This window comes from Stegodyphus dumicola, chromosome X1 (assembly GCF_044657685.1).
Source record: "Stegodyphus dumicola isolate Sdum_Otavi_A_Nest chromosome X1, ASM4465768v1".
Classification (NCBI taxonomy): Eukaryota; Metazoa; Arthropoda; class Arachnida; order Araneae; family Eresidae; genus Stegodyphus; species Stegodyphus dumicola.
The window spans coordinates 80,606,314-80,633,462 of record NC_140780.1 but is presented as its reverse complement, the minus strand read 5'-3'; the positions used below and the strand labels follow the sequence as shown (position 1 = coordinate 80,633,462).

Genomic DNA, 27,149 nt, shown 5'->3' with positions numbered 1-27,149 from the left:
GTTATCATATGAGAGGGATTAGAAATCAGTTTTAGAAACTATATATCGGTGTGACATATAGAGAACGGCAATATTAATGTGTAAGGTTATTTTTAGAACTGGAAGATAAAATCCTGCACACCCTACTAGACCGATAGCGAGCTATCGCTACATTGTTAAACAACTCACAAAATACGGAAGAAGGTTTAATAACCATTTCTTCGTCTAAATGTAACAAAATAGGCACAAATTGTCGTGTAGATGAAGCTTCCATCACTTGCAGGTATCTAAATTAACATAGCTAACGATCAAATTCAAACACTGATAGCGTAGTCTAAGACTATAAGTAACATGGACTAAAAATAATCTGGCTCAGATATTTTACCGGCAGGTATTTAAAACTTGGATTAGCGATTATGTTAAGCTGGAGTATAAATTTTAAGCAGAGCTCGCGAAAATACTAACAGCAAGAGGCGATTACCACAAGCTCTCCTCTAAAGATCTAAAACACTCAGCTTAAATACACAAAAGCCTAGTTTGCACTCTGGTGATAAAATTCTTTAATATAAAAAGGACAAGTTATAGTAAAGACTTAATTCATAATAGCTAGTAATTTAACATAAGATACTTTACATTTTCTCAGCCAGAATTTAAATAACTACAAACGAATATGTTTAACTACCTTTGTTAAGATTTGAAAATTCTAAGATCTAACAACATTACCCAACCTTTACAATCTCTAAATTAAATTTGTATTTATGTTCTACAAAACTTGACTTTAGACACATTCAGATTTTTAATCCGTCAGTCTTTAGTGTCAAATCTGATTCCAGGCATCTGGAACGAAAAATAGATGAGCCATGGACATATTTAAGCTGCAACATTCAAGTTGTCTTTCTCAGCGTCACATAATCTCTCACAATTAATTAAGCTTTCTTTTTTCTTAAACTCTTTTTCTGATCTCGCTCTTCAGCATTGTGATAGTCTAACCAGTGTGTAAAGTTGTGAGATTTTTCATCTACTAACTGAATTCATTCATGGATGATTGCATTAGACACACTTGACCTCTACGACACCCTGTTTCAGAAACCTATTATCTAGTTTGTTTCCAGAAACCTATTATTTAGTTTGTTGTTATTATCTAGTTTGCTGTAGGTTTGTTCAGAAACCTATTATTATGTTCTTAGTATTCACTTAACTTGTAAGTGCAGGTTGAGATGTCCAACTTTTAAATAACCTCATTTACGCTATTCTAGCTTTAAATCAATTCATTATCATCTGTGAGCTTTTATGTTTTCATTCAATTATATATGCCATCACAACAAATTTAACTTCTATGATACATTTTTTCTTAGTGTGACATACAAAAGATTAAATTACATTCAACGTACTACAATAAAAAGATTAATTTACTTAGTTTAATGTTACATATTATGTACCATAGTTGATACTTTCTGTTTGTATTCACGCCGAAATTTTTAACTCATTACAGTAACTTGGTCTAAAATAAAATAATCATGCTTAACGCACAAGCATAAAATTCTTAAAGGTGGATGAATACATTAAACAGAAAAGCTTCTTTGCTGAATTAGACTTAGATATCCTCTCTTGAGGCAAAAAAGATTAGTATGATAGCAACTTTGTACAACTACATAAAATAAACTGAATATCTAACGAAACAAGGTGAAATTTCACTTATCTTTTATTTTCTGGAATTCAGACATTCGCTTCACAAGGAACTCTAACCATTGTGGGTAGAAGTAGGCGACTGTTTTGTCCATTTTAATCATTCTAAGCAGCTGGAAATTATTCGAGTCGTGTGGTGGCCTCTTCCGCTCCTGATCTCGACCCTTATCCTTGTAGCCTTCCGTTGGCCTTCCGGATACTCAGGTGGAGCTGATATCTTTCTTAATCACTTTACCGGTTCTAAAAATTTGCTGCTGGCTTTCTTTACTGGAACTCTCCTTCCTCTCTTCTTTCATCTATTGTTGTTTCATTGTCGGCTGGTCCTACATCTCCGGGATCTTTTAAATTTTCCCTGACCCTCGGACATATTGCTTGTTCCTTTTTTGTTGTTGCTCCCCCACCCTCTTTAGTTTTTCTTTTTGAACCGTCATCGAACCTTGAAGTTCTCTTTTTCATTACTGGCATCCTCTTTTTTTCTTCGCGCATTTTAATGATCTGGATGCTGGCACTGGATCGACCTCATTCTTGGATTGCTCCTCGATGCTGAAGCCAGGCGATTTCCGCAACACCTCTTTTGTCAGTGTCATATCAGCCCGTTCATAGTATCGTTTCACCTCGTCCACATTCGCTTTTGCGAATTCATTATTTTGTATTTTTAAATACAGCACTGCTTCCCTGATTATCTGAATTTAAAAAGAACATTCAAACCTCCTACAAAACTTCACCTTTCAAAACTATACCTCCCATCTTAAAATCAACCCACGCTTTTCTTATCATAAGAAAATTTTTGTTTTGCCCAGGCCATATCCGAATTAATGGTTGCTTTATCCGCTACTGTTTAGGATTTCTGGAATTTTTCAGACCACTTTGCTCCAAAAGAAAAAAATATGGAGGGGTGTAAACAACTTTATTCCAGGGAATAATTTAGCTGGTGTTTAATCCATGGTATCAAGTTTGGCCGATTTTAATGCGAAGCTAGCTCCTTAACACATGTTGGTGATATTTTACTACATAATAATGAGGCTAATTTTTATTACATTGCTATTCATAGCTCTGTTGAATTTGACAGCAGATAAGGGACCATTTTGAAATGTTTTATCTCAAGACCTGTACACATTTTCTCAAAAATTTGACAAGTTGCTTATCTCTGCCTGAGATTAGATTATTTTAATCAGAGTTGTATACTTTAATATGAATTTGTTTAAAAACGAATCTGCAACAATTTTTGTGGACATACTCCCCACAGGAATATTTAAAACCACTTCGAGAAATTATCAATGATCACTATTAAATACCAAATTTGATTTTTTTCCTCTACGTTGAGTAATGACCAATTTCAACAATTTTGCTAGGGAATGTGGCTTATATGCTATTTAGGTACCCGGCTGGGTTGTAATTAATATCGACAACGAACTGGCAAGTGTTACAAGACTAGAAATATTGTATTATTGCATTACATATCTTCGTAGCTGTGGACAATAAAAAGCTTCCCTTACCATCTTCACTGTTTTTTTATTATTATTATTATTACGATATGGCCGGCTAAAGGCGAATCATGAAATTCATATAAAATACTTAAGTTTGAATTTTCTTAGATAGCCGATCTTGATTCATTATTATTATTTATTGCTTTGGTGAAGAAGTGAAGGCTATCAATGATATCATAATTTGCAGCCCTTTTCCTCATTCCCGCCATGTCTTGATGTTAAAAATGATTGGAATCATTCAAATAAGTCTAAATATTTCAAATTACGGATCTACTTACAGTTCTGAAATAATTGTTCCCAGTGAATTTAAAACTTTAGAAGTTGACAAGACATATTTTAATTCTTTCCCTCATCATCTAGTTTAGTTTGTCATAGGACATCTGATACAGCATTTTTTCTTCCCGAGAGTATGCTTAATTATTAAATTTTTTCTTGAAATTTAACAGCCCGTATTATTAGTCTGAGTGGTAAATTCTTTCCCGAATGCAGACGCACAATAGCCGCAGGGTCCGTATATCGGCAATTGCTTCTTTAAAAACGAAAAATAGCTTTTTTTTTAAATGCTTTCCTATGATCTCATTTTTAACTTTATCGTGGATGTAGGGTTTTTCTCTTCATGGGGAGCTATTTCCACTTTGTGTTGACTGACTGACCGTGTGTGTCAGTATTGGCATATCATCAAATAAGTAAAAAAAATTCTTACGAACTGCTTTAACTTCGTTTTCTCTTCTCTCTTCAGTTCTTCACGTCCCAGATTTGCTGCTTTATTTGTTTTTTAAACAATATTTTCGTATCTAATTGTATCGTATCTTCCTGAAACGTAATTTTCGGCTCAGCAGATTTAAAAATATCTAAACCCAATATTACGTTTGCCTCTAAGTTTCTTAGTCCAAAAAATCCACCTTCTGATACTCACTTTTAATCTGCAGATTTAAACTAACTCTCCTTACACGTTCACAATGTTTTCCCTGTACCGTTATCACCTTAGACCCACCACATTAAATAAACGATATCTCCCTAAAATTTTTCTTGCAATGCTTTTCTCCCAAAAGACTATTTTGCGCCCTAAGGTCCAATAAAACAGCTGAAGATATGCTTTTTAGCACAACTGGAATAACTGGGAGAGTAAAGTTTTAATTATCCCCAGATTTAATAGGATGTGAGAAACGTTTTCTTTTCTCTAGGTGACTGATCTCTCTGACTCACAGCACACTTACCTAGTTTAAAATTTTCATCCACAGCTTTTCTCTTTTCAGATTAGCTTCGGCGACCAGCATTAGCGATAACAATTTTTGCCGATAACCAAACCTCCTTCGGCTACAGGTTTCCCCAAATTTCCGCTAAACCTTTCTGTGGATCCTCACATACCCGTATTCACTGACACTCGCTTGCTTTCAAATGTCCCCTCTAATTCAAAAAATGATCCTTGAGTAGCAGGGTTTCTTAGCTGCAAAATAGCGTATGCGGTAACAATCCGAGGAATATTGTCTGAAAAACTTTGTATCGGGTTTTTCCTGTACAACAAATTTACAACCTAAAATTTTCTTGGAATGAAATTCTTTAATTCAATTGCCTTAGTCTGGTAATTACCCGAAAATTCAGATTCTAACTATGTCCTGTCTTTCACAGCAGCGAATACTTTCAAGAAAGGATTTTTAAGCACTTTCAAACTTCTCCCTCCCTCGTTCACGCAGTAAATAGTTCCCGATATCTTTGTACCAGATCTGGGCCTCACCTTGAAACGCAGCGTTTGCTGTGGTCACCTTTTGTAACTCCTCAACAGGGTAAAGTAAAAAATGCATTTCTGAATTTTCCGAAAAGATTATCACTGAACTTCAACCTCCTAAACTGCTGGACGATTTCATTAATGCGCGCATGGTGCCCATAATAATGCCGAAAACTTCGTTCAGACTTCCTGGCGCAGTAAGAACTTTTAATATCTTGGAGGAGGGAGGAGAAGGCTTAAATGTGGCGCTATCTTGCGGGATAATACATAATGAAGTTGAGCGACAGATATAGAGTTACTATTGTAACTGGAAGCTCTGCAGACTCATTAGCGAAAGAGCGAGTTATTTCTATGTCTTAAACAACTCGCAAAATACACAATAAGGTTAAACTAACTTTCTTATTTAGTCTTAACGTAACAGAAGAAGTGCAATTTGTCCTGGAGATGAAATATACACCACATGTGAGTATTTAAATTATACTCGTGTTCAAAAAATAAGTAACATACGCTAAAAGAAAAATTACTAATGTAAAAGGGAATTTAAGTTTATATATATGACGTTGAGATTACATCGTCAAATGGAAATAAGCAACCAAAATTAGCATAAAGCGCTATCCCGCAGTCACACCACAACGCCTAAAAAAGGGGCATGATGGACCTACGCGTCACTTCGCAAGCAGCTATAATTCTGTGTGATCCGATATAGCCCCAGCCGAAACCATGAGCAGACGACACCACTTGCACGATGAAATGCGTTGGCGGGCTGTCGGGATATTGCAAGCAGGTACAAGACAGTTAATCAATGAACAAAATGAGAGCATTAGTTTAAATTTTAAACTAACACAAAAATTCATTTTTAGATTGAACTTTGATTTCGTAGTAAGTTCCTTGTATTCCGAGTGAAACAAGCAAGTGGCAATTTTCTTCTATTTTACCACGGCATTTTTCCTTCTTGAAGAGGATGGATCTCGTGTTTGTCTCCTTCGAAACGCATAGGAAACTATAAAATTAATATAAATTTAAGGCTGAATTCTACCTTCATCGGAAAAGCTGCTAATTTGAAAGCCCAGTGTTGGAAACATCTTTAGGGAAGTAATTCCAGTTTTACTGAGAAAAACCTACCGCGATTTCATTTGCTGTCTTCAAGCGGAATGATTTTTAAGGTGGAAATGCGTTTATTGTAATATACCTAAAATGTTTTTATCTGAATTAAAGATTTCATTAACTTTATCTAACCAATATCATAGATTAAAAATAGCCTATTAAAAGCAGCAAAGTTAATAAAACTTCCGTCTGCAAAAGTAGACAAAATATCAACTAAAAAATTACTTGGAGAATCAACACTGATAAAATTTTGGAAATGCGTGTGTGATTATGGCAAAGCCTCGAGGGCTATCTGCCTAAGGGAAGGGATGCCTTCGTGGAGGACTTTCTAAGGGAAACTGGCTTGTATACACGTTACACATGGGGAAAACCACGAAAACGCCCATGCAGCCAGCCCGTTTGCGGGATTCGAACTTCGGACCGAACTACCAGTGTTCAGCGACTTTACCGCTCGGCCGCTGGTGGGCTTTAGAAGTGCGAAAAATTGAAGCACTTCACTGTGGAAAACACTCATTTTGTGGAAAGTTTGAAGTATTCATTGCATTAACATAATTGAAATTCTAGCCGCATGTATTATAACATCCGTACGTAATTTTACTTTTTCCATTATTTTAATTTTATGCCTTATATTTTTGATGTCCCCGAATATATATTCCTCGAATATTTGACACATATATATATGTATATGGACATGCATATATACCTGTATCATAGTCCATACTATTTTAAGCACTTTATATCACAAAAGTTTTTAATTTTCTACATGTATACAAAATTATTTTGCGGCTTTGATTTAATTCGCAAATTAAAAACTTAAATTTGATTTTGGAGGAACAAAACAAATGCCTTAGTAACTTGCATTTTTAACACTGTAGGTTATCCGCGTTGTATTTATACATTGTATATTTTTTTGAAAGAGATGACATTCAAATTAATATACAGATTTCATTAAGGAAATTACGTTTTCAGAGATTTCCTAGTGAACGGGAAGAATAAAAATGAAAACCGGAGTGCTTTTGCAATTTTCATCTCTTGATTATTTAATGAATTTTGCAACATATTGCGCGACTTTAATAATTAATAATCTTGATTTTGAATTAGCTAACTTTTTTGTATATATATATTTTGTATATATATATATATATATGGGGGTGCACTTATGTATGTATATTCAAGCCGAATTTTATGATCGAGTTTACCGACAAATTTTCCAAAATTTAAAGCTCGTCCCTTATTGTTAAATCATTAAACTACGTACAAATGGGGTGTATTTCGTGACACGTTATGCAATGCATAACGATGGCTTTCGTTCCCCCTTAAAATTCACAATACAGAATTTTCAAAAATTTCTTCGAATTTGCTGAAGTCGAATACGGTTTTCTAGACTTATTACCCCTTTAATAGTCACTAATATTATATGAAATTGATTCCCCCTTTACATTATTATTGTTCTAGGAAATCCTAGGCAGCATTTTCGAGAATCAATAGGTTAACTAAAAATATCTTTATTTGTCTACTTCAGCAGCTAGTTTCTAATTTTTCTTCCAGTCCCACTGCTTACTTTGTTGCAAGCGAAATGCTTTAATATAGGAAGGCAATCAACCCCATTCTACTCTTCGTAAAGTGTCTGGGGACTTTATATTGGATTGCGAGAGCTGAGTCTTGCGCAGTAAACGTAACGAATGCTCTCAGCATACAATCTCTTTGCGCTTAAAGTAAAGTGATTGTGTGTTGAGACCACTGGGCATGCAATCACTTTTAGGTGGTTTGTTCCGGAGCAGTTGTTCATAACAGAGGAAACGCACTTAAATGATAAGCATTTACTGAGGTTCAAAGTTAGTGGGTAGTTAGTTAATCTAATCAATGGTATTTAAATGCATAGGCTCTTTATTTCTTTTGCCCATAATGGGATGTAGTGCGCAAAGTAAAAAAGAATAATGGAAATGAAAAATTAGGGAATTAAAATTTGATACCTTGCTTATTTCCTTAAGCGGGATTTTATTATTTCATGGATATCAAGTTCAGAAAGTAATTTATGAAATTTATAGATTAAGCCTTCATAAGAAAGAAAATTGCACTTTTAAATAATGGTATTACTTACTTTCAGTTTTAAAAATTTCTTTTTTAAAAACGATATGCCTTAGATGTGAAGTAAATAATTACAGAGGTAAAGTGACAGAAATAAGTAATCTTAATACACGGATTATTATAACTTTTTTACCTGAACCTCTTTTTCCTTGTTTAACTATTTAGAAATCAAAATCATTTGTGATGTTTCAAACAATAAAGTCAAAACTAGTTAATATGAAATCTGTGACGAGCGCTAAAGCACTCAAAGGAAGTAAAGTAGTGAAATATATTTAAAATAATTGCCTTCTTTCAGGATTGAGTGTAATTTTAAAATTCGGAAATGATATCCCAAAGCATGCCAAAGTTGACAAAGTAGTTCTACATGATTCATCTTATAATCTGCCTGATTATAATATAGACAGGATTAATTTTATAACTGAAAGTTAGACTCTAATTTGAGATTGACCAGCAAACGAAACAGAAATTAGAATGAAATACATTCTTGGGTATTATATTCCACTGTAGGGCAATAATTAAGAACAACTATATATATATATATATAATTTATTTACTATATATATGTAAGCTATAACAAAATACGATAGCTGCTTTAAAATAATCGGGGACCACAAAATTAACTATTGTAGGTTTGGTGCTCTCCCCCTAAATTCATCTGTTCTCCCAAATTCGAGATCCTTCCACTTCCATGTTATATAAAATCCTAAAATTAAGCAATCACAGATTAGCTGTACTTGTACATCAGACTTAGTGCTCTTGGCACAATAACTACGTCATTCCTTTCTCTAGCTTCCGCCATGCAAATATCGCTATGCTGCTATGCCTTCCTTTATTTTTATTCTAAGATGATATAAAATATTGTAATATAAAAATATTGTAATTGCTTATGATATTGAAAAATCTAATCTACTAAGAAATAATTTGATATGTGCGAAAATAAAGTTTGGTGATTTATAAAAATCCAGTTTTGTTATCTTCATCGGTATGCCTTAACCATCAGCCATGACGGATATCGAAAGCTATTAATGTATCCGGATTCCTCTTACGCATTAAATTATTACGATATATATATATATTAATAATAATTATTAATAACTGTGGTACCAATATATTTTGTATTAAACCTGACTTAAGCATTTAATGGTTTGCTTGGTTCAGAAATGCTAATAAGCGTTTCATGTCTATCTGCTTAAAAGGGTATAAGGCTTTGCAAGGAAAAAACGATCAGCTTTTCACATGCGTAAAATTACATGAAAATACACCTTTATACTGACTGACATCTAACATGATAGTTGTCAGACTAACATATGAAAACGTTCGCAGGCCGTAAACGACATTGAAACGACAAACGTAGACATTGAAGTGGCGTTAAGTTCAGCTAAGGTTAATTTCATGTTTAGAGACAACCTAATTTATTTCGTATTATCAACAATCAGTGTTTCTTGCAGAATATGATGTATTTAATTATGGCAAAGCACACGAGGGCTATCTGCCTAAAGGGAGGGATGCCTTTCGTGGAGGACTTTCTAAGGGAAACTGGCTCGTATACACGTTACACATGGGGAAAACCACGAAAACGCCCATGCAGCCAGCCCGTTCGCGGGATTCGAACCTCAGACCGAACTACCAGTGTTCAGCGTCTTTACCGCTCGGCCGCTGGTGGGCCTCTTGCAGAATAATTAATTTTGGTAGAAAGATTTACAGTTGGAATTAATATTAATCCAGTATTAAATTTTACTTATTTTTGAAAATTTAATTTTGGCCGTGCATTTCTTATATTTATTATGTGTTTGTATTTAAATAATTTAGTTAGATGTGTTTTATTTAAATGTATAATATTCTGATGTAATTATATGTGAATTTTCTCACTCATGCAATGAAGTTCATGTAACTGAATAACGCAACATTACCCTTTGTGAAAAGGAAATATAAATATTTAATTAGTTTATCATGAATACTATCTCTGATTCAATTATTGTTTCAACATTACAGGATATGTTAACAATTTATATAACACAGTATTATGTTCCTTATTCACTTTAGTTTCGCTATATTTTATCTGTGGTATACAAGAGAATGATTTTTATTTTACTTTTCGAAGCAAATCTCATGTAAACCTCAGCTAATATATTTCAGATTTTGTGCATTTGAAATTTATTCATCATTCGTCTGGTTCACCATAATCTTTAAGGTTTTGTGCCAATAAAAGTAAACCAACTAACCAATCAATTATAATAAGTAATACTTATGCCGCATTATGCAAATATTACATTGCAGTACCGTAGCTTTATTTCTGAGTAAAGAAGTATTTTATGTGTAGCCACTATGCAAGAGCTGCTGTGAAACGTTGCCAGTACATCGCTCCCAGATATATTATGAATGAAGAGTATTGCTTAAAATCATAAGAATTCTTTATTGGCATATTTCCTCTGTTCAAGAAGTTATTTCCAAAAAAGGTCTCAATAGTTTATTTATTTGAAATTCAGATTTAAAATGCGGAAATGAAAATATCATATAAACCACAAGAGAAACGTTCTAAAAATTTATTTAAATTAAATTTTCACTTTGTACAAATGTATTTTACATGTGTTTGCAAAGATGCAATCAGATTGTATGCTTTTGGTCTTAATTACATTTATTTCACGTATACTGTCACTTTACGTGTGATGCAAGTATAATTTTTTTAAAGTCTTCAATGTGGCTTCAGAATTAATCGCAGTTGCCTGAATTTCAGTGTTTAAAGTTTACCTGAGTTGTCGATTAAAAAATATTAAGTTGTCATTGCTAGCCTTAATTACGAAAACTTATATTATACATTTAAATTTATTAAATTATGAATTGTATTCATTGTTTGTGAAGTTTTAAATGTTTCCTAGACTGTTATGTCAATGATATTCTTTTTCTTTCTTTCTTTTTTTGACTTTCTGATAACAAGGTCCGTCTGAAAATGGTTGATCCCAAGTGCTACTCCTCCAAAACGTCAACCCTGGAGAACCCCATCAACGTCAGTCATGAATATGACGCTGCGGCCTTTTGCAAGAACACGAATAAGCTCTTCGGTGTTAGCCCCAGCGACATTGACAAATACTCACGCGTCGTATTTCCTGTGTGTTTCGTATGTTTCAATCTCATGTACTGGATCATCTATTTGCATATCAGTGACGTGCTGGACGAAGGTATTGTGCCACTTGGGAGCAAATGACCACAAACGGTCAGTGATTTGGTTTCGGTTTTTACAGCACATGCACGAAGAAGGAAAGATGCTGAACGGACAGGTTCGTAGTGATGCGAACCGTTTAGTAGCACAGGCTCTTAATGTGTGTGAGTGTGTGTTTGTTTTTTATGGGGAACTTCGCACTTTTAATTTTGGTACAAGTCACCTCATCACTGTCATGTGTTGCATTTAGTCTAGATATCACAAGAGAGAAAAGGGGAACTTGGATTTTACAGTTGGAGCATCTGATGAGACCACGACGAAAGAAAAGTAATTTGATGACCTGATAATTGTCGGGTATTATTTTAATTGCTTACGTGATTCCTTTTTCGCCGGTGGTGATATTCTGCAGTTTTTAAGTGACATTAGTATTCTAAAAGTTCAGCCGAAGTTAAACTGGTTTAAAATTTAAATATTATTTTATGTTATAAAGCATTGTAAAATTGTGATAGTTTACTTGTATGCTTTTTTATCTCATATGAATGCACAGTTAAGTCATCCCGCATTTAAGAATGGACAAACAAAACAACATCTTGCTTTCAGATTTTGTCATACGTCAGAGCTTAACACATCCATTGTTATTTCTCAGAGCATATTAAGATCTTACTATTTTGTAATACATTAAAATTTCTGAGTCTCTAGATTGTTGCACTTACTGATATGCAATGTAAAAACAAACCAGTTAATTATATTCTGATAGAAGGTTTAAGATCAAGTGTTTAAACAATTTTATTAAAGTATGAAATTGATTTTTATCAGAACCTCTCAAAAATTTCTTTTGCTTAATACAGTAAACCAATAGTCTCTATCAGCTGATTAATATGGAAATTTAATGAAGTTACAATAGAGGGTGCCTATTTTGGAAACCAAAATATTCATACCTCTATATTTCTAAATTAGATCAGTTACAGGTATTTTACAATATTACGGTCATGAGAGGCTTCATGTTATTTTAATGTGAATTATGTGATTTCTAGTGAAATATATCATCATATTTTATTACTCTGCATAATACTGACTTGTGATGTTTTATGATAATGTATGTTATTATCAATATTGCTATTCTTATGATGAAATCCTACAACTGAATTGTTTCATATTCTTAATATTATAGAAAGATAATTATTTTTAAAACATAAAAGGTGGTTCATTTATATCATTTATTAATTTTTCAATGCAAATTTTAAAATTCCATTTTTTTTTTGTTTCAAACGGAATACAAAAGCTGTACTTAATTTTTTTTTTTTGATGAAGCAATTTATTTGAAAATATAACACCATATCAAGATCCCTGGACAACTGCAGCTTATGTTTATTCTAAATGGACCACCTTTTAGATAAACATTTTGTAATATGGTGATACATAACAATCCTAGCTACGCCATTGGTTATAATAAGTACCACCTGCCTTCATGCTTATGTACTCAGTATTTTTAATTTAATGGTTTTGAAGTCTTTAAGAGATATAATTCCTTTCAAATAATATATAGTACTACATACGAACTAAAATTAGGCGATTTCTCCTTCAGAACATCACTTTTATTTTACATTACCTCCCAAATTAGCAGTGATTAGATATACTATTCAGTTATTGCAAAACTAATAGTGTAAAATTATCCTAAAATTCATCCTATTGAAATAACACAATATCCTTTGTGTACCACTGATTAATTTTGTTTCAAAAGAAAGGACTAAACATTTTTTATAATTCGTCGCGTCAGTGATTATGTGATAACAGAAAAATGTGATTTTTCAGAATGCACGTAATACAAAAGACTAGAAAATAGGTGTTTTAATATGTAACTATAAGCGTGAGTCAATTGAAGCATTGTTATCTGTTCGCTGGGGCATATAAATAAGCCGAACCGAATTTCTTGCATCAGTTTCAATGGCTTACATACCTTTTCCTTTCGGCTCCGTAATAATAGTCCATTGCTAAATAAAATGAGAGTATTCGTATATTATTGAGGTGCAAAGAACAAATACTTAGAGTAAAATACGATTCCTAATTATTTTATTTATGTACGAGTACACAAAATGATTTGAATTTTTATAGTGAATCGTTAGTTAAACAGATTTTTTAAGAACATATAGACAGATAGTTAATAGTTGGCGAGTATATGTATGATTAAATCCTTTTTGCGTAATCACTTCACGAATGACATGAATCCATTTTGCTTCTATGTGAAGTGCGGTATTGTAAAGAGCTTTTCATAAATTATATGCCTTAAATATTATACTCTCATCTACTTCATCTTTAAACTCGAACTTTAAATCCTTTTTTTTATGCGATGAATTATGTACAGCACTTATTTAGCTAATGCTTGTCTGAATTTTGTTTCTGAAAGAATAGAACATCTGAGCTGCGCAATTAAGTCAGTAAGCTCCATTCAGTAGGCAATGAATTCTTCTTTGATATATTTTTTATTGTTTGGTATATAGACTTTTTGAGTTTCAGAGTTATTTACTGATACTTTAACTTACATACTATGGGTGCAGAACATTTTTACTGCAAATTATTTTGAAGATCAGTATGCAATTCCCGATCAGTTACAGGCCCGGCGTCTACAGGACTCTTCTTAAGTCCATTTTGTCCAGTTATATACAAATCTCACTGATAGTTCAAATAAATGAGAGTTTCCAGTAGAAGTCGAAAGGTTATGCTCAGCGCACGTATATAAGTTAAACAATAAGTGGGACACACGGAGAGAGAGAACTTTTTTTCTCCTAAAAGCTTTAATTCTTGATCGAAATGTAAATAAATTTAAAAAATGATATTACTTTGCAGAACTTTAAAAAGAGAAAATACATCACATTATAGCTAAATATATCTCATTTCCTTTTCTGCTTGATGACTAAAACTATGATAAATTCTAGACATTTTCATACATACGTATGATACAGTTCTTTGAATTCAATGTGATATTTTCCTAGGTCAAGAGACAAGTTTTAATTGTTTCTTGTTACAGATGAACGATATACATATAGAAAAATCAAAGAGAAGTCCCCTGCAACACACATTTTAGTTTCATTTGTAGACAAAATGAAAAGAAAAGTGACAGTGAGATGTAGTTTGATAGTTAAAATTTTTACTGTTATTAAGGAAGGACGCAGGAATAATAAACAAAAAGAAGAAGAATGAAATCAGAATGAATAACTTTATGAATAAAAGCTAGTCTTGAGGTAATTAAAAGGTACACTGACAGTCAACTATCTTCCAATTTTATTAAGATGCTACACTTTTGTAATTTTAAAAATTAGGATTAGAGTATAGCTATTCAAACATTTGATTACTGCTTCAGAAATTATAGTTACTCATAATGAAACATTTTCTCTCATCGAGAGTAATTCATCAAATTTGCAAAGATAATAGATAGTTTTGTAAATACTGCACACATACACATCATATATGTTCAATAAATAACGAAAGTAAAAATTCAGTGACTGATATTTCTCAATTCTTATGTGTTTTCTGTCAACGCGAAAATTATTCTATATGCTTTGATTTTATTTCCACGAATGCAAGAAATTCTGATATAAAAAAACATTATCTTCAATCTAAGCGTGTTAACGCTCTAGCAATATTTTAGCTGTAAAGTGGTATTGTTCTCATGAATTCAATGTCACATATTTTAGCTCAAATTCTTCAAGAAATATACAAAACAAAGCATAGATTTATTTGAAAAATAAATAAAGTAATGGTAAGTAACTAAAATATTTAACATGAACTTTACCGCAGTTTAAATCACGTTTCGTTTTAATGGCGGACAGTTGAGATGTCAAGTTGGAAACCGCAGCAAGTTCTTTAAAAATTATTACTGCTAACAATTTAAAGGAATTAAAATGTTGAAAATTTTAATTCTATATAGACCCATCACATCGTTTTTGTCATAACAGATAAAACCTAGCAAAAGGCAATAATTGGTTTTCAAATGTTTTACTGTTTTTATGGAACTGTAAAATGCACCATGACAATTCCAAGGTATAGATCGTGCATGTAAGACTTTATTGCTTTCTTTTTGCGGACAAATTGCCTCCTTGTTATTAGAGGGCATAAGAAAGAAAAACAAGCTGCATTATTCTTTCTGTTTTTAACTTAGAAATTCTGCTCATATGACATATTTAGGCTTAAAATTTTAGCAGCTCAAATGATTTCTAATACTGTTCTGCAGATATCAAATCAGTTGTAGATACAAAGAAAAGAGATTTGATTCTTGTTTAAACACAAATGCTTTGAAATAATTATTAACAGTATATTTTTGTAAATAAATTAAACCTTATATTATTAATTTCTAAGATAAGCTTAAATTTTAAAACATGGAAATTCTAGAAATCACCATTAACCAGAAATTTATGAAAGATTGCAAAATTTAATTAATTTGACTCTTACAATGAAATACAAGTTATATACTTTTTTAATAAAATAATTATAAAGTAAGGTAATTTATTTTCCCCAAATCGAAATTTCGCACTTGTTCCATTTGCGATTATGACATGTGATTCCTTTAAACTTTTAATTTAAACATTTAATTAAATTTTTTAAATATTATTTGCTAAAGAAAACTCTGCTCAAATCTTACATTGAAAAATCCATCATATAATAACATTCATTTATACCTCAAAGTATCACTTATAGCTAAGTTACTAAAGTACATTAAAAATCTATATCGGAGAATACAACTAAGCTTTATATCAATTCATAAATCTAATCAGATTCGAATGTAAGACTCAAGACTGACTTTATAGGACGCAACCTCCTTTAATGAAAAAAAATGAGAATGATATGAAAAAAATTAATGGTATTAAAAAATGCTTCTCCTTTTTTTAAAAAAGAATTTGTTTTTAAAGATATTTGAAAAAAAAAAATAATCCAACTAGCAGACAATAGCCGAATAGAAACTTTGAATGAACACTTTGGATCACCAGAATATTAGCCTTAACATTATAACTGAAAAATAATAGATACATCTTTACAAATGATACTGCTTGTTTTAGGTCAGAACCTTATGAAGCCACAGTTTTGATAACGATATCGTACTTCGAGAGACCAGCCTATCATGTAGGATGAGTAGACACGTCCATCATGCAGTTTTCTAAACTGATCTGAGCTTCATTTAGATAAAGTGTTTCACTGCACCAGTTCTATTAAAAAATCACTCTTCCTTTTCTACCTCGAGGGACAAACTCATTAACACGAACAGAGGAAAAACTTAGTTTATACATTGCGATCCCCATGCTAGTAAATGATACACAACCCCAAATTAGGAAAACTTTTCCATTTGTAAGATCTAATTTTAAGAAGAAAAACTATTGGTAGTTTATATTTTCACAATAGTATTCTACCAGACAAATTGCAACCCGTCACAATAAATCACGTCTGTTTTAGAGCTAACACGTAACCACCGTAAGAGGCAAATGTAGAATTTCGTCTGTTGCCGCTCAACATATTCAAGATTCAATTTTTCATATTAAATCTAGGTCAATAGAAATATTCTATTCATATCGTACATCTACATGCTATAAAAAGTACGCAAGTAAATCAATATATATATATTAAGTGAATGTTAGTGAGCATATGCGCGTGTGGATTTGCAAGACTGAATGAATTTTAAATGTGTCCTTCTGTTCGCGTGTGCGGATGTGTGTTTGCATGCCAGCACTTGTTTACCTGTATGCTTGAGCGTGAACATGAGTTTAATCCTATGCACAAAAAAATACTGAAACAACAGTGTATTGAAACATGACTTCAAAACTTACCGATTTTGTACAATAACTATTTTAATATTTCTTTTGCATGAAATGAGCAAATGTTAAAGCGTCGGCGAAATATGCATAATAGGAGCAGCAAGGATCCAGAGAAGCTTTCTTAAAGTAACTGAACATTGCCATTTCTAAGAAAGAAAATGCTGTTTGAAATGGATGTGCATCTGTATGGTTATTTTTTTGATTATCCACTTATTTGAACAGTTAAGGGAGATGTGCAAGATACCTGCATGGAACATGTATCCATACATTCTTCTGCATATTTGTATGTATCTGGAGTGTTTTGTACATGATATTTAGCGGTGTAATGATATAGTAATTACTTCATTAATTTAGTGGTGTCTCATGAATGATTTAGGAATGCTTGTAATGTTAATGGTATCTTGGTTAAGTCTGTACAATATCATCATTTAGAAGTAATGTAAGCAATTCGATATTATAGAAGATGGTTTTCATGTGTAACCCTTGCTGCTGTTGACGGTCGCTTTTGTAAATATATCATTGAAATAAGTATTTGTGATTTGCACACTGTCACATGATGAAGACAACTTCAAAGGTTTTGTATTATTATGCTTGCCTGCTTGTAATAAAATGATATTCTCAATAGATTGGGCTAGTGAAATTTTGTGAGATACGATATTTAAGTTATAATCAAATATATTTGTAAAATAAATCGTGAAAATAAACGATAAATTTTAAAAAACTATGAAAATTGATAGTATATTGTAATTCTTTCCTTGAAGTCACTTCTAAATTCCTTATGATCATTAAGAATGTTCATTGAAAATTACACACCTCTACTCTGCACTTAAAGAAAGGTTTAAGCCGTAATCAAAGAGATTTTGCAAAGGTATGCTTTCTTATTTTCTAGAAAATTTGCTTTAACAATTTAGGTAACATTTCATATTTTATTATACAACATACACTTTTACATTATCTGAATTTCGTTGTATGGCTAAATTTCGGATAAATTTATTATTAGTGCCAAAATCATTGCACTCAACAAAAAACTCAGTCTGCATATCAATTCAGATTGAGATTCTTTGAAACTGCACTGCTCGAAAGTACAATATTATTTTCATTGCGTTGGTTAAGGGTTAAACTGTTATTAGTGATGCTAAACTCACAGCTAAAATTTCTCCAGTGTATACACTTGTCATTTTATTCGAACTTAAAGTCGGTTTATTTTTCGAATGTAAATGAATCAATATTCTTCTTATTTAGATAAGTGGATGGTGTAATTTGTTTCACATCACATTACAGTTTTAAAACTCCATTAGTCCTGATTTATCTAGCACAGTGGTTGGCAAACTCTTTAGTCAACAGAGACAATTATCAACTGTTCACCGATTGAAATCTCTTTTGAGAGCCACATTTTTAAACTTAAATTATATACGTAGACATATTGTTATCCACTCAATTAGGGTAACCTTACACAGGCTTTTACTAAGAACGTCTTCAATCTAATCAACGTGCGTTCACTGGGGACTGCGCTCTTCCAACTCTCCCATCCACACTTAACTTGTATACTCTTTCCCTGTATCTCCTCTCGTTCATCCTCTCTATTCGTCCAAACCATTTTAACACACCTTTCTCAATTCTCAACACTACGCCTTTTCACTCCCTAAAATTAACTAGAAATTTCAATTTTTAAGTCTGTAGAGACATTAAGTTATTTTTGAAGCAGGAAATGTGAAACATGTGCAATGCCCTCACCAGGACTCGAACCACGGACCTCTCGAATACGCGCCGCGAGTGCTGACCAGTACACCACGAAGGCATGCTAAGAACCTCCCACGAAGGGTAAGGAAGGGTGACCTCCCACGTGACTGGCCTAGGCGTATCAGCTTACGCGAACTCAAGCCACAATTTTCAGCGCTCGGACGGCACGTCCAGATGCTCTTTCAACTTAAAAATTTTTCCAACTTACGTACACCAAGTACATGTTCTAGCTTCGTCTTATATGGCGCCGCGTTAATCGCCTTTAAATTCTTACCAACGCCTTAGGGCTACGTCCATGACAGACAGTTAAAGCATCAGTGGCTGCTACATGCTGTCTAAGCCATATTAACTGATCTGATGTGCATTAAACACTCCACAACAAGCCTTCTGACTGACTGGCTCACATAAGTAATAACACTCACTCAACTCGTGGTTGAATTGCGAGCGCATTGCCGAAGGTGGGGGAACATCGGGTCAGGCTAAATGCGTATCGCTGTTGATGGGTGTCCTCCAAGAGCCAATTTTCGAATTTATAGTACCTTCGAACTAGTAGTTGAAGGTGTTGAAGTGCGACACAAGAAGGTATAGAGAGATTAGATATTTTTTGGAAGCAGTATCAGGTTCAATGTTTCTTCTAACCTTCTTCGGAAACATACAATGACCTGACTAGGAACAGAGAGCTTACTAAAGCTATGTTCACTAATTGTAGTAAGTAGACAGGATACAGACGAAGGGTATACAAAACCCTTTATTTTTCTTTATATACAATGACTTCCGTACTTCGGAATACAATGACCCTCCACTCGGGGTCTAACGTAAAAGGTATAAAAAATAAAACTAAACTCTAATTTAACTTTAGAATAACACACGTGGAAGATTGGCCTTATAATAACAGGAAGCGTATGTAGCACAGAGACTGTGAACACTACAATACGTTTAATTTATTAAGAGGATTAAAACCTCTGGCCTGGAAGGCAAATAGCAACTGCGTAACTTCTAAGGTAAGCGGCCTGCTTCGAACTCACTGCTTCCTCTCTTTCGCTTGGCAAAAAGGCCACACTTAAATACTTGGCGTTCGCCAGACAAACTTTGCATAAAAACCTTCACGCTTATAATTCTGGCCGGAAGTAGAAAATAAGAAGTGATAGTAAAGATTTAAAATAAAATAAACGTTAGTAAAACTTAAGATCCTTACTTCCCGCCAGAATTCATTAGTTTGAAACTGAGGTCTAAAACGACCTTGTTGAAAACTTTTAGCTCTAGAATATAACGCGAGGCCAACCTTTTACAATCATAACTTCGTTAGAAACTAGAAAATTTAAAAGAAAGAAATTTGTTACAATAGCAGCTCCCAGGATCTACAACAATCTTTTTTTTTTCATCTGTACTGTATCTAAACAGGAGCTTTATTCAATTCTGGTTCCTTCCAGAGATCTGGAAGGAAAACTAGTTTAATGAAATGTTACAGAATGACATTGCAAATAACATATAGAAGATACTTCTCTTAACATTCTTATTTCATTCATGACTATTTTAATTATCTCTCCCCTTGCTCTCTGACATGTGTTGTAAAAGAACACCAAACACGAATGTGTTTATGTCTATGTGTTCAACACTTCCTCCTACAATCAAAACACTAACGTGTTAAAATTCAACATAACGAGACCTCTTAACACACCCTACTTTCAACTCTAAACCCTGAGGTACTATTCTAAAAGTGGCTAACTCTAAAGTGTAGCGTCAGAGAGCCTAACTACATCATTCAACCTTTAACATATATTCGCCATGATTTAGTCTTTACAGTCACACGAATAACAAATTTTTAACATTACTTTCACTTTTACCATATCACGGTATTTCTTAACATTTAAAATAACAGAACACAAGTATATAAGAACATATCAACATGCCGTTAATTTTACACATTTGAAAACATACATTAGTAGTACATTGTTAACTTCTATTCTTTTCAAAGCAAGTGCCAATTCTTTCTACATTGAAATAATACTACATTTCAAAAAGTCTTTCAGACTAAAACTTCTTTCTTGCTAGAATGTTTTAAATAAAATTTATACAATAACTTTTTACAATATTTAAGTCTTTACACAACGCTATTATACATCAACTTTAGTTTTACGCGCGAGTAATTGAAAAACATAATAAGAAAATCGGTCACAACTCATTTCTCGCCCTTTTGGCGATAAAGGTAGACCTCGCATGAGGTAAAACTTCTTGAAATCTGCCACTTGCAGTAAGAATGAAAGATTAACTTAAGTTTGCAACGTAACATGAAATTTTACTTATCTTTGTAATATTCGGACATCCTTTTCTGGGCCCAGTCTTTAAAGGTACTGCAGACCGTAGCCTGGTTTATCCTCCTTCTTGTACGGGCTCGCCCTTCAGTGCTTTCCTCTGGAAGCTTCCGTTTTTCACCAGTACGGCCACCCTTGAAAACCTTCCTTTTCCCCTCTGCTTGTGGTCTTGGCCGTTTGAAGGCAGCTGATCTTGGTGGAACCGGGAAACTTCTGTCGTGATCCTGCTTGGACCTCGTTGTTGGCCGTTCAAATTTTTCTTGTACTTTTTCCTCCGCCGCTGATGGCCCTTCCGCAGTTCGGCGACTTTTGCTGCGGAGAGTTCTGTCGGATGAGTCGATCTTCCGTTTTAAAGCCGGGTTATAGTTGCCGTCCTTTCTCCTGGTCCTCTTCACATACGTCGTCCTTCTCCCTTCTTCATTCTGGGGGTGTTCGTGAACTCTGTTTTCTGGACGGTGGAACGACTTCTTTTTCTTTTTACCTTCAATTTTTCCGCGGGGCAATTTTCTTTTCACTTGCTTCTGTCTCTCATTGGCTTGCCCTTGTACTTGTCGTTTTCCCACCTCTGGAACTTGTACCTGCGGTGTCTGCCGTGCCGGATCCTGCAAAAGATCTGAAAAGATTTGCATTTTATTACGATCGAAGTAGGGCTTAATTTGATCAATATTTGCGGAACAAGTTTCACCATTTCTGGCCTTTAACACTACAACAGCGTGAGTTATTTTTTCTATAACATATGGTCCTTCAAATCGTGGAAAAAATTTGGCAGTTTTATCTTCTGGTGCTGAAGAAAGTGAATGCTTAATTTTTAGTACTTCATCCCCTACTTTATAAGTTACTCCCCGTCGTTTCAAGTCATAATACAATTTTTGTTTTCTCTGTGCTACTTCAGTATTCTTCTTTGCCTCCTTAATTAGTTTTTCTATATCACCCATTTTAAATTCTGGGGCTCTTTGTTGCACATAAAATAATTTATCTAACGGTGTTATAATCTTTCTGCCTAGAAATAACTCAGCAGGAGTTTTTCCCGTTGTATCATGCGTTGTATCCCGTTTTGTGGTCCTAAGGGCGAAAGCAAATTCATTGACATAGTTATCCCAGCTTTTATGAAAATTTTTAACATAACTACGGATAATTTTCACTATATTTCTGTTGACCCGTTCCGCTATATTTGATTGCGGCCGATACGGGACCATTTTTAAATGACGTATGCCCAGTTTTTGGCACATGTCTTCAAATATATTACTTACAAATTGAGGACCATTATCCGATATAACTTTTAGGGGCGCCCCGTATTTTAAAATATATTTATTTAAAATAGAATCAGTAACTAATTTCGCGGAGGCTCGTTTTAAGGGAACAATTTCGGTCCATTTACTAAAATGATCAACCATAACAAGGAGATAGCGACTTTTATTTAACTGACTTTTTGGGAAAGGGCCCAATAAATCGATGCCAATTATTTCATTTGGAAATTCGGATTTAATACTATTTAGAAACCCGGCCGGGCGGAAATTAATATAATTAACGGCTTGACATGTTGGGCAGGACTGGACATACGCCCTTGTTAACTTTTGCAGTTCAGGAAAGTAGACTGCCTCGCGTACGCGTTGGATAGTTTTTCGAATACCAGCATGAGAAGCTAAAGGGCTGTCATGGAGCTCTTGCAGGATATTTAATCTAAGACTAGCTGGGATAACAGGTCGAAATTCGTTGTTGGAATTCGTAGTTTTTGTGTAGAATAATAGACCATCTATTAGTTCGTAATGGGCCGCCCTATTTCTTATCGCCACAATATCTTGGTGGCTAAAATTTTCAGGATCCTTCAAATACTCATAAATACTTCCAAACTCAGAATCCTTACCCAGTTCGGTTATTACAGTTTCTCGGGAATTTATTGTACACGCTGTAAGCATTGCAACTTTTACGCTATTACCCTGTTCGTCTAATTTAATTCGTGATAGGGCATCTGCTACGATATTTTCCTTTCCGGGGGTATGCTTGATTACCAGATTATATTCTTGCAGCTTGAGTGCCCATCTTATTAACCTTGGGGATAAATTTTTCCCTGAGTACAATCTAGTTACCGCCGCATGATCAGAATATACTGTTATCGGCGCCTTTCCAAAATAGACTCGGAACTTTTGCACTGCTAACAGAACTGCAAGTGCCTCTCTCTCGGTCGCGGAATAGTTTCTTTGTGTTTGATTTAAAGTTCGGCTAAAAAATGCCACGGGCTGCTGATTTTGCGAAAGTACCGCTCCTACCGCATAATCCGAAGCATCCGCTGAAATTTCTAAATTTTCATCCTTTTCAGGAAATTTCAACACAGGGGCTTGCGTTAATGCTTGTTTTAATTTTTCGAAAGCACTATTGGCTTCGGCCGTCCACGAGAATCTTGCCTTTTTCCTTTTTAATTTTAACAATGGCTCAGCGATAGCCGCAAAATCTTTTATAAAGGACCTATAATATGAACAACGTCCTAGAAAAGAAGAGAGCTTCTTTGCCGTGTTTGGAGTCGGATACTTTTGTACAGCGATTATTTTTGATTCATCTGTCTCCATCCCTTTTTGCGATATTTTGTAACCTAAATATTTTAATTCAGGGGCTGCAAATTTGCACTTTTCGACATTAACTTTTAGACCGGCCTCATTTAATAAAGAAAACACCTGTCTTAAATCCTGTACATGTTGGTCTAGATTGTCACTAGTAATAATGATATCGTCTAAATAGATAAATGTGGACTTTCCAAGAACAGGTCTTAACACAATGTCCATGCATCGCTGAAATGTTGCTGGGGCCCCAGAAAGGCCAAACGGCATACGCAAAAATGCATAAGTGCCAGACTTGGTTATAAAAGCAGTCTTAGGCACGTCCTCAGGCCTGACCCCTATTTGAAAATAACCATTCGTTAAGTCTAAAGTCGTCATATATTTGGTGGATGTTATGTTCCTTAGAATTTCTTCAATAATATGTAACGGATATACCGGATATTTAGTTATGGAGTTTAATTTACGGTAGTCAATTGCGAATCTCCACCTTTTTGGATGTGTCAATGGATAGTCGTTATTTTTCTTACATAAAACCACCGGGCTAGCATAACTACTTGAGATGGGCGTTATGATCTTTTTACGTAGCATATCGGTAATATGCCATTCTATAATTTTTTCCTTATTTTATCATACCGGTATGGTTTTTGACGAACCGGCAATGCATCTCCGGTGTCAATAGTATGGTTAGTAACCTGAGTAAATCCTGGAATATCACTAAATAAGGTAGCAAATTCACTTACCACTTGTCGGATTCTATCTTGCTCGTCATTAGGCAGGTGGTCAAGATTTAACCTTGGCGGTTCAACCTTTTCTACACGCACTGGTTTCATTGTCAGCCTAAGGGACGCTTCATTAAAATCCAGTGTAGCTTGTGCGTCTGAAAGAAAGTCTATTCCTAGGATTAAATGTGCTTGCAAATTCTTTACTATAAAAAACATCACCTTTACTTGTTCGTCCTTGATACGGATATATAAAGGTACTTTACCTACGCACTTACATTCTTTTCCTTGCGCCGCTAATACTGTCGTATTATCCGCATTATATATGCGGTATTTGCGAAAATACTTTCTAAAAAAGACTTCTGCCACACAGGAACACTGCGCGCCGGTATCCAGGAGTGCGGTGGCCGGGATATTATTTACCAAGACTTCAATCTTCGGAAGAGTCAAATTTTTCACCATTACTGTATTTAACTTGAAGGAAGAGGGGTTTTCGTGGCCTTCGGATTTCCGCACCCTCTCGTCAGCAGAAATCCGTTTTAGTTTAAATTATTTTTCCTTTCCGTGCTTTCCTTCTTCTTCCCCTGGCCTTGAGACTTTTTTCCTGGGTTGCTATTGAACTGTCGACGTTCGCCGGCTGTTTTTGAATGCTCGGGTTTCCTTGCCCACTGATTCGCTTTTTCTCCGTAGCCGTATGCTTGAGTTTGTTGTAGTCTTGGCGTACCAAATTGGTTTCGCTGTTGATATTGGCGTCTTCTTTCGACGTCCGCCGTTCTTCTACTTTCAAACTGGATTGCTAGCTCAAATAACTTTTCCAGTGTAGTGGGATTCCTTAATTCAATAAAGTCTTGCACTTGGGGTAGTAGCCTCGGCAAAATCACTTGAATTATTTCAGGATCCGGACGGTTTCCATACAAGAGCTTGAAAACGTGAATTTTTCTTAAAATAAAGCTCGACAGGTTTTCGATTCTTTGTTGATATATGCTAAAAAGTTCCGTTTCTAATTTCGCACGATCCCTTACAACAGGGAAGGCTTTTAGTAGGGCAGTCTTGAAATTTTCATAAGTATAGGTGGGACTTCCTGCTTGACCCAAGAGACTTCTGCCGATACATTTGAACCAGTTAAGCGCTTGGCCCCTCAAAGCGCTGGTAGCTAAGGTAACTTTTTGAAACTCGTGCACGGGGTAGAGTATGAAGTGGTCATCCAATTTTTCCAAAAAACTGGTTACCGGTGAGTTTCCATTAAACGTTGCTTCTGGTTTCATCGAAGCGCGCATGGTCTGGACGATGTACCCAAATCCTTCCAGGGCGGCAGCTGGCATTTCTGGATTCTGAGCCGTTTCTGCAGGCAGCACAGGTTCTTCTTGAAATTTGGCCATGGTTATTCTTCGTCGGGCGCCACTATCAGGTTCAATGTTTCTTCTAACCTTCTTCGGAAACATACAATGACCTGACTAGGAACAGAGAGCTTACTAAAGCTATGTTCACTAATTGTAGTAAGTAGACAGGATACAGACGAAGGGTATACAAAACCCTTTATTTTTCTTTATATACAATGACTTCCGTACTTCGGAATACAATGACCCTCCACTCGGGGTCTAACGTAAAAGGTATAAAAAATAAAACTAAACTCTAATTTAACTTTAGAATAACACACGTGGAAGATTGGCCTTATAATAACAGGAAGCGTATGTAGCACAGAGACTGTGAACACTACAATACGTTTAATTTATTAAGAGGATTAAAACCTCTGGCCTGGAAGGCAAATAGCAACTGCGTAACTTCTAAGGTAAGCGGCCTGCTTCGAACTCACTGCTTCCTCTCTTTCGCTTGGCAAAAAGGCCTCACTTAAATACTTGGCGTTCGCCAGACAAACTTTGCATAAAAACCTTTACGCTTATAATTCTGGCCGGAAGTAGAAAATAAGAAGTGATAGTAAAGATTTAAAATAAAATAAACGTTAGTAAAACTTAAGATCCTTACAGCAGAAGAGATGAAAAATTAGCAAAACCTTCGACGGGAATCGAACCACGCACCTCTGAAATACCGGCTCGCTGACCACTACACCACGAAGACACGCTAGGAAGCCGAGAGAAATGCCTCATGAAGGTAAGCAATTATACTGGCGATACAAGCAATACTTCAGTAGGATAGAGGAATAAATCGTATAATACAGGTGCTTCGCATCGAGGCATTGACACAAACGATCGCGGATATTAGTGTTATTCTTGTCGTTACAATTGTACTGAAATCAGTACAATAACCCATTTATCAATACATCAGAAAAAATCTTACTAGAATAAGTACAATGGCGATTTAAACTTGATACACCAAATAACTTCAAAATGAAATTTTGTGTCAAATTATCTGAGTTTTTAGTTTTTAGACATTTCCAGTTCGATGTTCTTTTTTATTATTATTATTATTATTATTATTATTATTATATGCAACTCAGACATCGCCAATGCAATTTACTGTGTTGCTTAAATTCGGTTGCTGGGAAACATTTTGTTCGAGACACTGGAAAAAACTTCAAATTTGAAAGATTTAGAAGCTAAAAATCCTAATATTTTGAAACTAAATTCCATTTTTAAGTCCATTTCTCATTCAAATTAAAATTGCCATTGAATGGTATATTAATTTAAAGCATTTCATTACTTAAAATTTGGCATATGACAGTTACTATAACAGCACAATTTGATATATAATCAGCACAATCAAAACGCCAAAATCATTACAACACATTTCTTAGGGATTATATTGGGGGACATATTTCCTGTTGCTTTCATTGCTTGTGC

General features: G+C 34.4%; 1 protein-coding gene across 2 annotated transcripts in view; it reads left to right on the top strand.

Annotated features, from left to right (window-relative positions):
* The window catches only part of LOC118181801 (gamma-aminobutyric acid receptor subunit beta-like), a 534,459-nt gene extending 516,701 nt beyond the window's left edge, over window positions 1–17,758 (top strand). For both annotated transcript variants that reach the window (XM_085808441.1, XM_085808440.1), the window contains exon 8: window positions 11,006–17,758. In XM_085808441.1, coding sequence (XP_085664567.1) covers window positions 11,006–11,272 — 267 coding nt within the window. In that variant the 3' untranslated portion in view covers window positions 11,273–17,758. The remainder of the gene's footprint in view (window positions 1–11,005) is intronic.
* Window positions 17,759–27,149: the final 9,391 nt, after the last annotated feature.